At 37.2% G+C, this 13,048-nt stretch overlaps 1 protein-coding gene across 4 annotated transcripts in view; it reads right to left on the bottom strand.

Moving 5' to 3' along the window:
- The window catches only part of KIF16B (kinesin family member 16B), a 133,340-nt gene that overhangs the window by 45,657 nt on the left and 74,635 nt on the right, over positions 1 to 13,048 (bottom strand). For 3 of the 4 annotated variants that reach the window (XM_071582101.1, XM_071582102.1, XM_071582103.1), the window contains 4 exons: positions 11,688 to 13,043; positions 8,021 to 8,179; positions 7,054 to 7,159; positions 6,472 to 6,522 (listed from right to left, as the gene is read on the bottom strand). In XM_071582101.1, coding sequence (XP_071438202.1) covers positions 6,472 to 6,522; positions 7,054 to 7,159; positions 8,021 to 8,179; positions 11,688 to 13,043 — 1,672 coding nt within the window. Of the gene's footprint in view, positions 1 to 1,218; positions 5,487 to 6,471; positions 6,523 to 7,053; positions 7,160 to 8,020; positions 8,180 to 11,687; positions 13,044 to 13,048 lie in introns of those variants that run through there. The other variant, XM_071582100.1, reaches the window with a different exon arrangement.

Raw genomic sequence — 13,048 nt, 5'->3', positions numbered from 1 at the left:
GCCAAAACAGGGAAGAGCAGAAGACTTTGTATTAACCCTCTTTTAAAAAAATAAATATATGAATCAAGCCTTCACAGTCAGCCACAATTTTTGCATGTCTTTATATAGCAAACATGTTTCCAGTATCATGCAAAGCTGCAGGGGTCTAGGCAATTCAGAAAGCTCTTAGATGTTAAAAATCGAAACTCATTTTATAATTAAATAAGCAATACACTGTCAGAACAGTTTCCTACTGTTTTCTTTAAATCATATGTAATTATCAGAAAACTCAGCTATGATAAATTTGCACAGCCTGGACAAAACAATCTGAAAAAGTACTTGTAATGAGGGTCCATTCCTCTGACCAACAGCCAGATGGGAATCTGTAACTCTGAAGTTATGTTAAAAATAAAATCTTTTTGCAACTGAAAAGTGACTGTGTCCAGAAGTATTTTAAGCATTTAGAGTGGAAAAAACACCAGAACTACCTTTTAGGAAGTTCCCCACTTGCTCCATTGAATGTATTTGATCTGAAAACCTTAATGAACTTGCACTTAAAAAAATAGCAGCACTGTGACAAATACAAGTTAACAACAAAAGACTGGAAAACTATCACTTTAAAGTTATAACCATGTTATATAATTTTATTTAGCACTGCTATCCATCACTGGATCTATAACTGTATTCTCAACGTTCATTTCATCTGTTGCAAATCCTGGTGACTTCTAGTACATGTGAGATACTGTGTAGGAGTTGGAGAAAAGTTTGAAACTCGTTCATTAACACTTCTGCATGTTATAGGGAGTGTTCTGGCATCCTCACAGCTCTCCAGAAGAGGAGGCTGGTATTTCACTACCAAGTAATGATAAATGACACTACCATTTCCCTGAACATACACATTAAAAACAGTGAAAAAGAAAATAAAGTGATTTTTTGTGGTATTTCCCATAAACTCCTTTTTCTTTTCTTTCCTTTTTTTTTTAAGAAAACATAGAAAAGGTTGTTTGAGGAAAAATATTTTTAGTGGACCTTTGTTTTCACAACACATATTTTCTCCTGTCCATTTTGCCCTTCTTTTATTACTGCCCACATTATAGGTTTTTCAGCTAAAACTCATTTGTGAAGCATAGGAATGAAAGCAATTCTTTTCTTGGGGGAAAAGAGGAGTTCATTGCCCTGACAACAACATAATCTGTTTTAAAACAACAATAAAACCATAAAGTCACTCTTAAAGCCACCTCTGTCAACACATAATTTATTGGCAGTCATTTCCAGAGAACTATTACAAACAGCTAATAATAGTCACAGAGGAAAACAATTTCAAACACAGAGTGTTATGGAAAATGCACCCTAATGCATTAAATAATGCTTTTGATATTCATAAACAACAATCATTATATTATGTTTACAGTAGAATAAAAGATATTGCTGTGAAGTTGTTCTTTTTCGTAGTAGTGCAGAATATTCACCAAGTTAGATTTAAAAACAAGCACAAAAGAGAAAAAACACATTGATGGGAAACACAACATGCAAAAACATTTAACGGGATATAATCTGAAAAGAAATTTGTTGCAGAAATTGTTTTCCATTGACAACCTTGATCAAGACAGTCCTCTCAGATAATGCCACTCAGTGCTGATTTTGGGCAAGTGCCAGAAGAAATGTCTCAGTGATGTCAGTGAGGGAGCCAGTCCTAAACAGGACTGATACGAGGTTACTGCTCTGTCTGCTCCATGTTCTGCGTGATATTCATGTACACTTTCTTTGTTACCCCTCCCCTCACTGTACCTCAAAATAATGTGACACATTTTGCTCATCTCTCGACTTCCTTAAGGAAGTAGCAAGTTTTGTAGCATTAAAACCCCCCATAATTCTCTATCCAAACCAGTGTTCATCCCTCCAGACATAACTTCCTCACCCAATCTAAGCTATTTCTTTTTAAATCCCGTGTGAGTTACGTTATTGTGTCTTAACATATGGTTAAACAAACGGGAAATGTTCTTATACCAGCAGAGAGACCGAAGTCTAACTCTGTCTAGTGGAAGATTGCACCTCTGCTGGCAATATGCTTACAGAATTTAGAATTTCAGATTAGATACCACTGTTTTTTCTGCCAAGAACCATCTTCCTCAAGCGAGGCAGATGGCACATTCAAGCAACAGGATTCAAAAGGTATTCAGCTGCCTTTACAAGGGAAGAAACAAAAGATGGGAGACAACACAGCTTATTTATCATTTGAACATCTGACAAGGGTAACAGGTAAAAAATAACCTTATACTAAGCCTTGACTAATGGAAATCTTTTACTAATGTTCAATAGTTCTATTTTTTCTTGAAGTGGAGTATTAAAAAGACTGTAAGAGATGCAATCTCACAGCATCAACAACCCCATTAGTAAGCAAGCAGAGAAAGGTGAAAGTAAGGCCAAGCACATTACATGGACAGGACTCTAGAGTTGAACTCACTGCAGCTGTCAGGCTGTATCCTCAGTTGTTAACTATCCAGTTACAGCATGAGAAACACGTATACAGATGACAGACCCCAAAACATTGGTCTTGCCACAGGTATAGTAGCATATCCAAAGGTTGAAATTATCCAGTTACAGCATGAGAAACACGTACACAGATGACAGACCCCAAAACATTGGTCTTGCCACAGGTATAGTAGCATATCCAAAGGTTGAAATGCTATTTAAAAGACAGCTCCCTCTTGCACTTGTGGCAAATTTTGATGTGAAAGTGCAATAAATCCTAAATGCAAAACACTGAAGCAGGAGCAAATTGTCAGTGCTATTCTTCTCAAAATTGCATGTGTAAAAGGTATAAACATCTGTAAGAGCATACAGTGAAAATAAGATGAAAAAAATGACAGATATTTTGAAATATTGAGATCAAGGGCATGAAATAAATAAGGAGCACGAAAAACAAAGATACTCAGAAAAATTAAGGAAAAGGCAATCAAGTAGGAATGGAGAAGACATTAATGAAGATGGATAGTAGATGGAAGGAGCCAGAAAAAACAGCCAAAATGGAAATCCGAAGACAGAGCTGTAATTATAGTTTTCATCCACCTACCACGTAACACAGAAACATTTAATTTCCCCACTTTCCAAAGGAAATGTATGTACAGCATATCAGAGACCCACAAAAAGCAGGCACTCAAATAATAATTATTATTGCCAGGATGTGTGTACACAGTCTATGGCATTCCCTTAGAGGCTCAAAGGTCCCTTTTGTCTATTGATTAAAAAAAAAAGAGGAAACAAAAAAGGATTTTATCAATATTCATTACCCTCTTATTTTGAATGTATCTAAACGTATTTGGATTTCAACACCTAGTCAGATGCATAATTAGCCAAATGGCTTCTTCACTTGAACTGAATGTTAATTTCCAAATTTCCAAAGGGATATGCAAACTGCTTTGAAGAATTGATGGGATGACTGTCAGTTGAGTATTTATTTCTTTCTCACAGTATTTAGAAAAACCAATTCCTGAATCAGATCCAACCTTGCTCCTTCTCGAAAACACAAGCTCAATTTTTGTGCAATTCTCTTTGTCTGGCAAAACTGCACATCGGATATCATTCAAACTGTGCAGCTGAAGGGTGTCACATTGTGATGGCTGGCAGGAAGCATCCAAAAGGTTAGGTGCAGGATAAAAGACATTATTTTCCTTCAAGAGACCTATATGAGTAGTTGTAAGAACAAGAGTTCTATACACAGTCTGCTTAGCACAGTCTACTTTCACTGAGGTATACAGCAGTACGTGGATGTCACCCAATGACGGTTTAATACTTCCCATATTTTCATGGAGTAAGTAAACCAGATCAGCTAACTCAGTTTGAAATTTACAGGACAATCGTAGTCCATTTGACAAAACCAAGTCATTTACATCTGAAGTCCAGTCCAGGGAAATCTGCATCAAATCCCCTTTCAAGAGAGGGTGATTTAAATAAGTACCGCCATCCGCTGTAGAAATCAAAATGCTCATTATGTCGTGGCAAATTCTTTGAGTGAAGTGTTTGTCATAGGTAAATATTGTGAGTAAATCACCTCCAGCAGAACACAGAAGACTAATACTCTGTCCAGCAAAGCCAACTTGAATCTCCTTTATAGTGTCAACAGGAACCTCATGAAACACTGCCAAGGAACTCTGGCAGGTGTCCTGTTCAGCTGACGAAACAACGACATACAGAATGGAGCTGAACAAAAGCAAGCAAGCAGGTTCTGGGGCAGGTTTTTTGCAACTGCCAACAGCGAGCCAATAGATGCCTTTCAACTCCTCCATCCTAACAGAAATTTGAGGTAAAGCACAGGTCAAAAATTCCAGTACTTTTTCCAGGGAACAGACCTGAAGCTTCAAAAAGACATCAGGAAAATGCACAAAGTTCTGTCTCAACACAAAAGTGTTTTCCAGCTCTTCATTTCTAGGATGGCATGCAAATCCTTCAGGGGGCTTTCTCGCACAGGCACCAGAGAGCTCTGTGCTTATGCTCACTGTGACAGCCTCTGGTACAGGAGGGTCAGGCTGAACGACATTTTCAGCACGAACTTTGGCATCATCAGTAGTGTGGGACATGTCTTGACTCATATCTGATTTGAGGAATACATTTACTTGCAAGTTTTTTATAAATGGGAGATTTTTTATTAACGATACTGCTTGTGCACATCTCTCGCTTCTGTCACACAAACTTCTCAGCTCCTTGATTTGTTTCGAAACCACTGCACTGTTGAGCAGCTGACTGCTGGTATCTTTGTAAAGGCAGGAAAGCTTACTGACAAGAGATCCCAAACTGGAAATGAGTTCTGGTCTTGCATTAAAATGAGAAGCTATTGACTTCAAAGAGATCAAATCAGAGGCTTTGTGTGTTGGAAGCTGAGAATTGCTAGACTGGTCTTCGATTGTCGGGTGCACTGCGTTTAATGGGCTGTTTTCTTTATAAGGTTCTGTTTCGGAATGCACATTAGACTGAGAAAAGAGAAGGCACGATATGCTGTTAAAGCCAGTCTGCTCATTAGCACCCATTAAGGATCCTACAGGAGACAGCTGTTTCGAGTGGGAACAATCAGATTCAGTTCTTGAGCTGTCACAATCTGGAGAAGTAATTATTTTATCGTCAAAATGATTGAAATTTTCAACCTTGCAGAGTGAATAAGCCACATTATTAAAGTCAGGACTTTGTAAAGAAGTAGATAAAACATTCTGATAAGGAACATTCTTACTCTTTAAAGTATTAGTACTTTCAGAGTGAATTAAACTACTTTTAATGTCACAATGACAAGTAAAGCTCTCCTGTTCCGAATCACTCCTTTCATTCTGAAATGCCTTCTCTGATGTAAAAGGGGATGAGATTCTTCCAGAACTGGAAAATAAATCCAGCATCTCTGTATATGCCTTCTGTCTCTTATGGTCTCTTGGTCCTGTGTTTTCTCCACACAACTCAGAAGCACAATTGCCATCTTTAGACAAGCATGGAAAGCCATAGTGTGGCTGCCACTGTTGACTTTTCTGTTGAAAATTTCAAAAGAAGAAAACAGACATGTCTTGGTAAAATCTTCTGATCTGAACATTTCTTAGATTGAAGATTGATTTTGATTAGGTTTGTACAATCATTCGAAATTGGCACACACTCTCAAAATGAGAGAGAGAAAATCCAACAGAAGTGATTGAGATCTGATTCAGGAATGGTTGATCTTCCCAGCCCACCACTGAGTTTTCTTTGTACAGTATCCATTTCACTTGCTTTTTATTTGCTTTCCACAAAAACTACAGGAATGTCAAAGGGTGATGCAGAGGGATTTCCAGTATTTCCCCACACATGCACATAAAAGTGCAAAGCCGAGAGAGTGCAAAAAGTCCAACATAGCTTAAAAATTACAATGTAAACGTCAAAAAAGTCCAAATTTGAGGTGCTGTACCCCTCCTACTGTTAAGGTTTCAATTCTTAAAGGCATTTAGGATTTACTCACCAAAACAAGTAAATAACTGTGCTTCAGGCAACAGTTAGGCAACCAAATATGCTGGGAGGGGTCTAAGTCTCATTTAAAAATACATAAATACATATATGAATCCTTCATGACAGGATTCAGGCAAACTTGCCTGGTTCCAATTGCTAATATTATGGATACCCTTACAACAGTTCACTGTGAGTCAAAAATGTCAAGTATATGCTGAATTCAGACAATCTCTCCTCATTAAATTCTCTTCTCCTCTAAAAATAAGGAAAGGGATACTGTTCTGAATTAAGAATCATGGCAAAATAAGGGAGAAAGATCTGCCATAACACCACACCTTTCAAATAAGGAAAAGGCTAGGTCCAATCTGAAAAAATCCCCACTTTAATTCCAGCTGGAAAATGCACTGCTGTCTCTGTTAGCTATTAATCTTGCTGTGAATTCAAAATTCTAATTATGCAGCTAAACATTAAGAATTTTAATTACAGGGCATGCCATAATTTAAGACAACCATTTCATTCTGACAAATTATGACCTACCTCGTACTTCAGCTTGCGTTGAACGGTGCCGTTATTAAGCCTCTCATTATCCTAAGCACAAAAAAGGTACAGGTGATTATTAAAAAGAGTGCCTTTCTTGTAGAAGTTCATTTAAAAGTATTCAGAGGAAGAGACATTCTTTTTAATAGACAAAAATAACATGTTTCTTATTGATATTTATTAAACCACTGGCTTAGAAGTCAATCACCTTTGCATCAAATAGATCATCAGTTTTTGAATGGGCATTTGTTTGCAAGTATAAAATTCCATCCAGAAGAACATTCATTTTTATCAATCTATTTTTTGTGACGTAAGATTAAGATTTTAATTTTAGCTGCAAACATCCTATTGCTATTTACACACTCTTCCCTGCCAAGAAACCCACAGAATATAACATAAAACAGCCACTGGAAATAAGAATTGAAATGTAAAAACTGATATGCCCGAGGTACTGTTTACTTTTTTTGGTAAATTAAAAGTAAGTAAACATAGGAAAACATGAAAATTATTGAACAACAAAATTAAATCAGTGGTTTCACATGGTCCATTGAAGGTCAGGATTTCCCACCCATCTTTGCTCACCTTTAAACTTTCTGTAGACCAGGCCACAGTAACAACATTATCCTCAGCTTTATGATGAATATTCTGGAGCCTTCTCTGCACTTCTTGTTCAATAAAAGCATTTATCCTTCAAGACACAGAAGAGTGTGTGTGTGTGTGTGTAAAAATAGTGTATTTTTACAAAAAAATCAAGACAGACTCTTCAATGAAGACAAAGCTCTTTGAAATGCTTTTAAAACTAAGTACTGCACCACTCTTAATTGGCAGGCTTAATGTTAGACCACCTTTATCCCTCCTTAAGGAACACAGACTTTTGAGTGAGTGTTCATCGAATAGGCAAAGGTTAACAATTAGTTATCACATTTAGACAAATTAATGGACCACAGGTTAAGCCACTGCTACATGTGCAGTTCTACATACAAGTGGCAGTGAGACTAAGAGGAATGAAGAAGAAAAAGAAGGCTGGGGTTGCATCTTCAGTAACTGCACAGTTTGCCTTTATCACTACTGTGATATCAGCAACTTGGGCTCACAAAGGTTTGGCTTTCAAACACAAGGAATGTTCCAAGAGTTGATGCCACCAACTGCATGTGTAAGTGTAACAAGAACATATGAAATAGATTTTCGTGATACCAGGTGCCCTATTAAAAAAGGATTAAGTCAATTTAATTTACTTTGCTGTCTTAAGTCTTTATGCAGAAAACCATATAGACAAGTAACTGTGAACACAAAACTGATTAAAATACATTTTAGCCTACAGTTTCCCAATCCTCTATTCTAAAACAAACTGCACAGGAGTAACAGATGAGGCTGTTGGTTATTTAGAGCAGAATACAGCACATAAATTGTATTTCCAGACTAGCCTTTCAGTACAATTACAGTATTTAAATAAAATCCAACCCTGGCAGAATGGTCTTTTAAAATCATTTCTTTTCTAAAGCTTTTGTTTGCATTCCTACCAAAACATGGCAGGAAGCAGGTTACCTACCTATCATCGACCAGAGGAGCAGAGGGTGGCTGCGGCTTTGTTGGGCTGGCAGGGGACGTGCTATGGGAGAGTCTCTCTTCTGATGTTCCATGGTTTCCTTTCTGAGCACCATCACCCTCATATATTTTTTGCTTCAGCTGCTGAATTTCCTGATCCAGTCTATAAAGAGATCTTAAGATGTAATTTGCTTTACTTTGGAGTCGATTCTCATAGTTCTGATGGGAAGTAATGTACTTACACCATACATGTATGTAAGATTGTAGGCATTAATATTTATGAAAGTTTCAAAATCATAATTGTTCTTTAAGCATATTTAGATAGGAAAAGAGACATGTTCTAAGAGCATTATTAAGTTGAATAAAAATTGAACTTCAGTAATGCTCAATGCAAAAGGTACCTAACTCAGCACATTAAATATTAACTCATAAAACCTATCTATTAGCATCACTTGAATAAAGTTTTCTCTTTATAGAACTCCATCAGTGACCTCAGTTATTATCTTCCCATGTGAAGTGCGTGAAGGAATGAAGAGAAAAAAAATTAAAAACTCAAAATACTAAGCATTAATACAAAAAATCCAAAGGAAACCTAAAACACTGATGTGGCAAAAGACATCTTTAAGAAAATCTCTAAATTCTGTACTACACATATAAATCTTATTTTCCAGTTATTCCATCTGTATATATATTTTTGGAAAATTACTTACAAAATAAAACATTTAGTACTTATTTTATATATGCACCTAATACATCATCTTTTGAAACCTCCTTGCTTTCTTTAACAAATAAATTTCATTCCAGTCAGATTTATGCACAGAATACAGTATGTAAAATTGGGTATCCTTTTTTTGACTGAAAATGCCTGAAGCGTTTTGTATGAAATAAAAAACACTTCTTGCAGTATTTATCAGTCAGTCAAATTAAACTATATAATACAAAGTAATCTGCAGAATACCCTTTTCACTTGCAAGGTAGCTAAGATTAGATTAGTAACACAGTAATAATGTTCCCCATTTTCATTACAATTTGTGTCTCTAAAGGTAATTGTTTTTCTAGAGGTTACTTAAAAATCAAATAATAAAAGAGAAGTTCTTGCAAAAACAGCAGAAACTGCAAAGCTGGGATTCTGCCACTTCTCCTACAATTGTATATATCTAAATTGAAGTACAATGCTACAACTACTTTATTTCATCCTGGGGGTTAAAAGAGAAAATTAAAGAGATTATGAATGCTGAGGCTTAGGCTGAATTGTTACTTCATTTTTAGAGTACTTTTTGCAGCACTGCCAGGAGCCATCTATTTCTTTTGATTAGCAGCAAAACAATCTTGCATCCTGAGGGGAAGGGGATGGGAGATGGCTGATGGATATAGGAGAGTGTTTGCATCTATGGAAAATCAATTTAACCACAAAAATCAGAATTACATTAAAGGAACAAAGCTTACCTCTTGGTTTGTAAACATCCTAATATGAAAAGAAACTTTTTATAGCTGTGAACTTAGTCAGCCTTGTGATGCATCCACCAGAAAGAACAATAAACTGCATCTTTCCATTTATGAGTGATGAATCCTATCGCCTCAAAAATCACTCTAAAGTTGCTTTATGTTCACTCTCTTGCCCCAAACCTCTGCCAGTAAAGACAAAATGTGTATGCAGTATCCCACTCTAAGTTAACTTCAAATTATCTTTTTGGAGGCCATCCCTGTAGGTGAAAGAATTTGAGCTTGCATATGATTCAAAGTGAAAAACATTTTTATCCAGGTATGGTGGACCTGCAGTCTTATAGCATATCAAATGAATATTTCACATAAACATTTTCAGAGAGTTAACAGTGATCTGAACCAGAGCACATCATCACATAATGGGATTTAGAGAAACAGTAAGAATCATATATAATTCATATGCTTACTATGGTACTGTGAAATGTAAACTCAAACACAGGAGCAATAAGTAACCTGAAATGTTTAACAAACTACCACGTATTGTAAGATTCTTCTTCTGCCTCAACATTCACAAAAACATCCTGAATTGAATTATTCAGGCCCATGGGCTATTTACTGAAAGACTTCAAAGATTTATTTAGCTTGTGCAAGAGGACTTTAAAGCAGACAAGGAAAATAACAAGGAAAAAAGAAAGAAAGGGGGGGGGGAAGGTATCTTTTCACTTCCTTGGTATCTTTTCCAAACCTCAGACTTCCAGCTTTCAACCTATTTTTTCACTTATCACACAACCCAGCAATCTCTTCAGGGCTAACTAAGCTGTCTATTTTTGTGGAACCTCCAGTTGTTTATAGCTCACTTTAGTCGAGCGAGATGCTTAGTGTAGAAAATGAGAGTTTATGTGCAAGGCAATTATGGAAAATAATGGCAACATGCACTACAAAATGATAAATCAGGATTGAAAATGCTTAACTAAATTCCAAACAAGGTAGCTATAAATGTTGAAAAAGCCATCTCTACACAGTGTATAGAAAGCAACTATTCTCTTCTGATAATGGTTTAAAAGGAAAGGAATACAGAAGAGCTCTTCACTGTGGCTATAGGCAAGTTTGTGTTTATAGGTGCTTTTTTTAATCAAGCATCTGTTTGAAGGGCTTATGAAAGAGGATTCAGATAATTACTGAAACACTACAAAAGCCAGTGCCAAATGCTGCCTCAAGAAAAAACCCACTTCATTGTTACACCAATATTCATAGGTTTTAAAGCTCCAATATTAGCAAATCGAGTAACACATTTAAAAATGGCAATTTCTGCCTTTTTCCATACTGGAGGGAATAAATGCTTTAATCCCAGTGGGTTTTCACTCAGGCCAAAAATAAAACAAAAGACTTTCTTCTCCTTTTTCACACAGAAAGATCCTTTCCTACCTGAACGACTTTTCTCTGAGCCTCCCACACTTGGCTGAATGTCATCCTACCAGATATCATGTGCACAGCTGATGAATTGCTTCTGTACCTAAAAGGTGTTGTCATCACACAGGGCAGTATTAAAGCCTCTGTGTATTTTCCAATGACCTTAAAGAGCATCATCAAATTTTACATGGATATATGGTTAGTTTATTTTTATTTAGCTCTGAAACCAGTAAAAAAAATAAATTAAATATTACCCCTGTGTACTTTGAATACCAGAAGTGTTCAGTTGAGAGAGGCAGTTGGCAGGTCTACTGTAACTATCAGCTTCCAAACCCTGAACAAACATCTGACTTGTTACTAATAAATAAACAAAATGTTATACAGAAATAATTTAAGAGGAAAAAAGTTGTTAGATGGTACATTTTTTGCAGGGGCAGAACATAAACTTGTCTGAGCTTTCCAAACAGATAAAACAATTTAAAGTGCTATGCTGGCTAAGGCAAATAATATCCTGCTGAGGAAGAGATAAGTCTCTGAAGACAACAGAAATTAATAAGCGGGCAAGAATCCTTTCAAAAGTGACACAGAGTTTCAATTCTGGGTATACCACTTGAAACTCAAGAAGAAACTCAAATACTGCTACACAGACCAAGCCACGCTCTCAATACCTTAAGGTCTAAAATGCTACACCTTGTGCTGGGGAGTTCCAACCAATGGAAGCCACCATAGCACTCACTGCTCTGAACAGCTTAAGGTCTAAAATGCTACACCTTGTCCTGGGGAGTTCCAATCAATGGAAGCCACCACAGCCCACTCACCGCTCTCGGTCCTGCTCGAGGGCTTTCTGCTGAGCCTCCAGGCTCGCCTGCAGCCCAGCCTGTTCCCTGCAGCTGTTGTTGAGGGTGGCCAACTTCTGCCTCTGCTCTTCAATCTCAAAGTCAAGTGTGGAACGCCGCTGCAAAGCAGAATGCCTCCTTTCTAACTTAGCAACAGCTTGCTCCAGTGCCTCTCTGTGCTGCTTTTCCCTGGATTCAAGGATTTCTTTTTCCTTTTTCCGAACCTTTTCTTCCTGACGAGCTACGTTGGCTGTGAATTCAAAGGTTTCTTGAAGCTGCTGCAGTTGATTTGTGCTAGCTCTGTACTGGGCAAGCTTCTCTTCTTTTTCTTCTATCTCTTTCTCTATTTGATAGAGAGTATTATCTAACCCTAACAAGCCCCTCTCAAGGACTTCAGAAGCTCTTTGTTTTTCGTCCAGCAGAGCTGGCAAATGATTACTCTTCAGGTACTCAAGCTGACGTACTTTAGATTGGAGCCTGTACTCCACTGGCTTTATCTTGTCAACTTCTTCAGCCTTGAGTATGGCATCCACAAAGTTCTCCTCATCTCTCTTGAGATTTAAATGTTCTTCATGTGCAAATTTTAAGTGCTCCAGAGCTCTTTTTTCATCTGCTATTTCCTTTTCTAGGTGATCCATTTGCTGAACTAAATCTTTTTCCAAAATAGTCAACTGTTCCAGCTGTTTCCTTTTAAACTCTACAAAATCATGCTGTGCTTTTTCTAATTCTTCATGGTTTTCATCACCTTCAGAGCGAGCTTCCTTGACTTTCAATAGGGATTCTCTAATATCTTCAAGGTCTCTTCTCTCTTCCTCAACTCTTTGCACATCCCCTCTCTTCAGGAGCTCTATCATGACCTGCTTCTCTCGAAGCTGTTCCTCTAGATGAGCCACAAGCATCACCTGCTCTCTTTCCTGTTCTTCAAGTCTTTTTTTTTCTGACTCCAGCTTAACATACTGCTCATCTTTCTCCCTTTTGAGTTTTTCTAGTTCACGAAAAATCTGCATTTTCTCTGCTTTTTCATTATGATTAAGCTCTTGTAGTCGCTCCAACTCCTCTTTGACCCGGGCAAAAATTTCTTCCTGCTGCTTTTTCTTTTGAAGCTCTATCTCCTGTTGTTCCCGTAATCTCTCTTCTTCAAATTTTTCTTTTTCAGCCAGCAAATCCTTTAACCTGCTCTCAATGTGAACACTTCTCTGTTTCAGACTCTCCTCCTGTTTTCGAATTTGCAGCTGAACTATTTCTGTCTCTTTTCGCTGTGACTCTACTTCTTGCTGCATCCTTACAAGTTCTGCTTTGTCAGATCTTTGTTTTTCTTCCATCTCTTCTATTTGTTTCCTACG

The sequence above is a fragment of the Pithys albifrons genome, chromosome 2 (assembly GCF_047495875.1).
Source record: "Pithys albifrons albifrons isolate INPA30051 chromosome 2, PitAlb_v1, whole genome shotgun sequence".
NCBI classification, from domain to species: Eukaryota; Metazoa; Chordata; class Aves; order Passeriformes; family Thamnophilidae; genus Pithys; species Pithys albifrons.
This window is presented reverse-complemented; position numbering and strand designations above follow the sequence as displayed.